At 45.1% G+C, this 2771-nt stretch overlaps 1 protein-coding gene across 3 annotated transcripts in view; it reads left to right on the forward strand.

Moving 5' to 3' along the window:
- The window catches only part of KLHL3 (kelch like family member 3), a 61547-nt gene that overhangs the window by 48131 nt on the left and 10645 nt on the right, over positions 1-2771 (forward strand). For all 3 annotated transcript variants that reach the window (XM_025207866.1, XM_025207868.1, XM_025207869.1), the window contains one exon: positions 371-520. In XM_025207866.1, the coding sequence (XP_025063651.1) occupies positions 371-520 (150 nt within the window). The remainder of the gene's footprint in view (positions 1-370; positions 521-2771) is intronic.

Below are 2771 nucleotides of genomic sequence, written 5' to 3' on the forward strand. Positions count from 1 at the left end.
CATTCCTGGGATTTCTCCTCCTTAAGGAAAGCCTTTGCTTTTCTACAGGTGGGATTAGGTTTGTAGCAGGTAGATGAAAGCTCTCCCTTGTTTGGAGGCTGCTTTTGATTTTGCCACAGGTAAAGATCAGTATAAAGGATCCACTGGGAAAGTGAAGTTGGAAATGAATGCAGATCACCTGATTTGGCACTGCAAACCTTTCCTGAACAGCTGGAATTCTGTCCACAGATGCCGCTGCTATTCTGTATCCCTCTCGCTGTTACTCTGATGGCTTCCAGTCTCTTTCCTACACTTCCTACAGCACTCGTGAATGCAGTAGAAACCCCCAGTCAAGTATATCAGGTAAAATGATCTTTGTCGGTTTTCCTAGACAGTTGAAGAAGAAGCTTTGATCAAGAACAACAACACATGCAAAGACTTCCTTATTGAGGCCATGAAATACCACTTGCTTCCTCTGGATCAAAGGCAGTTGATAAAGAATCCTAGGACAAAGCCAAGGACTCCAATTAGCCTGCCAAAGGTAAGCTCTGTTCTCTTCGAAACTAGTAAAACTTTGGAGGGAAAATACAGCATGAAAGAGCTACATCGTTTGAGGCATCTACTTGTTTCGAATGAATGGGGCTCGCGTGCTGTCAGGCTTCTTCCTCCTGGCCCTTAATGGTATTGCACTTCCCGTTGTTCTGCTCAGGCCTGCTCCCATTAAGGGCAACCTGACAACTATACACGTACAAGACTCCCCATGCCACAAGAATCCCCAGCAGAGCGTGTGCAACCACTCGGTGTTGCCTCAGTAGCACAAAGGCTCTCTACCCCTCAATCTCATTAAAATTGGTGATGGCACTGGAAGAATTGAGGGTAACCAATATCAAGCTTCTCTTAAAAAGGTGCTAGCACTGATACTGGGAATCAGAGACCAATAATGAACTAAGTGAAATTCAAGGGAAAGAACAGGGGGAGATGCTTATTTGGCTAATTGGAGCAGCAGTAGATCCACTGAAACACTGCTGTGGTGGAGGAAAAGCTGATTGCTACCTGATGAAAGTTATGAAGAAACTTGCCTTTTGGGTAAGTGTACTCTACTCCACAGCTCTCTGTAACTTCTGTGGGGCCTTCTGGTCCTGGCCACACTCTCAAAGACAGAATACTGGATGGAATGAGCCCCTGCTCTGACCCAGTATGGCTGCTGCTGTTTCAGGCTGCACCTGTTAGAAACAAATGTGTTGAGAACCAGCGGACTACCAGAAAGGTTCTGCAGGCTCCTTATGGTCTCTCAGTTGAATTTGGGAACGGCAAGCTGAAGACAGAGGTTCATAGGACTCCATGTTGTTTGAGGACCCTGTCAACTGAGGCAGGCTGCAATGTTTAGCTCTCCTTGTTTCATTTGCATAGCAAGGGACCTGGATGGCACCAAATGAAGCAGTGAACTGCCCCAACTGGTACAGACATACACAACTCCCCCATCTGAAATGAATTTTAATAGACTCTAAGCAGCTGCTAAAAGTAGATGCAGCAGAAATAAAAAAACTTTGGCGATTCTCCATGTTGACATGGGAGCTGTGCACAGCTCTGGTCTTTCCTTCAGCCAGAGAAAGATGACAAAGAAAAATGCTTCCCTTCTCTCAAAATATAAAGGCTGCTTAACATGATGTTGGACAGCAAACTGTCAGCAAAGTTATTAACAAGGCTTTTGTAGACAGTAAATTCTCAAAGTAGATTAATTGTCTTCCAGATATGAACCATGGGGAGCTTATCTTTTTGACCCTGTGTACAAATTTGTTCTCTGAGAAGCTGATACCCTCCGTGTGTTGTTCCCTAAACAGTCCATCCCCAAACCAGTATGCCATGCCTTTACATGGTCTCCGTGATCTCTGTGTAGTCTCCAGTGCAGGTGGCACCCCAGTTGAAATGCTTAGCAGCAGTAATTATTTTAGCATACCTGTGAAAATGAGAAACAAACAGCAGTGTGACTGTTAGGACTGCTTTGAGTCTGTGAAGACAAGTACCAGTGCAGTGTAGTCGGATGGAAGGATGCTAATGCTGCATTTTAAAGGTGTATGGGAAGGTGCATATCCCAAAAGGCTGTTGAGCTAAGCAGCCTGGTCTTGGTTTAGGTTAAAAATAGGGAATAAATTCAGGAAAACCATTTTAATGGCTCGCTCTCAGATGATCTGCAAGAGGTTTATCCAAGAGTGTGCATCAGATTAATCCTTGCTTGAAAGCCAGTAATTTCCATTGTTTTTATATGCTTTCTTTTGGGGGAGTTTTCCTTTAGCTCCTCTATTTTAGTGAGGAGAGCCTAGCAGAGTGGTCCCCGCTGCAGGGGATGAATGCAGGCCTAGATCCATCCCCTGCAGCAGAGATTTCTCAATTAATTGAGAAAAACTACTTCCTTTCCTCTCCTTCCTTAAGTGTCATTTTGAAGCTGTCTCCTGTGCTGAACAAGAGTGGTTGGTGGATGATGAGCAGTGCTAGTAAGCGTGGCTGTGGAGGGTGGGTGCATCCCAACTGGTTAGAAGATCCAGGAACAACTGGTGAAGGAAAAGCATAGGAGAATGCAGAAAACACTGGGCTGTCCTTAGTGTGGTAGAATCCCAGCTGAACCCCTGGGGTGTCAGTCAAGTCGACAGGGTAGGAGCATCCTAAGGTAAGTGGAAGAGCTGCTTGTTGACCACCTAGAATATATTAAGCTGAGCAGCAGCCCAAGAGTCAGCTTTGTTTGTGGGATACGAACATGATACAACAAGCTGTTTCAGTCCAAGAAGTGCATTCCT

This window comes from Alligator sinensis, unplaced genomic scaffold, assembly GCF_000455745.1.
Source record: "Alligator sinensis unplaced genomic scaffold, ASM45574v1 scaffold741_1, whole genome shotgun sequence".
NCBI lineage: Eukaryota > Metazoa > Chordata > Crocodylia > Alligatoridae > Alligator > Alligator sinensis.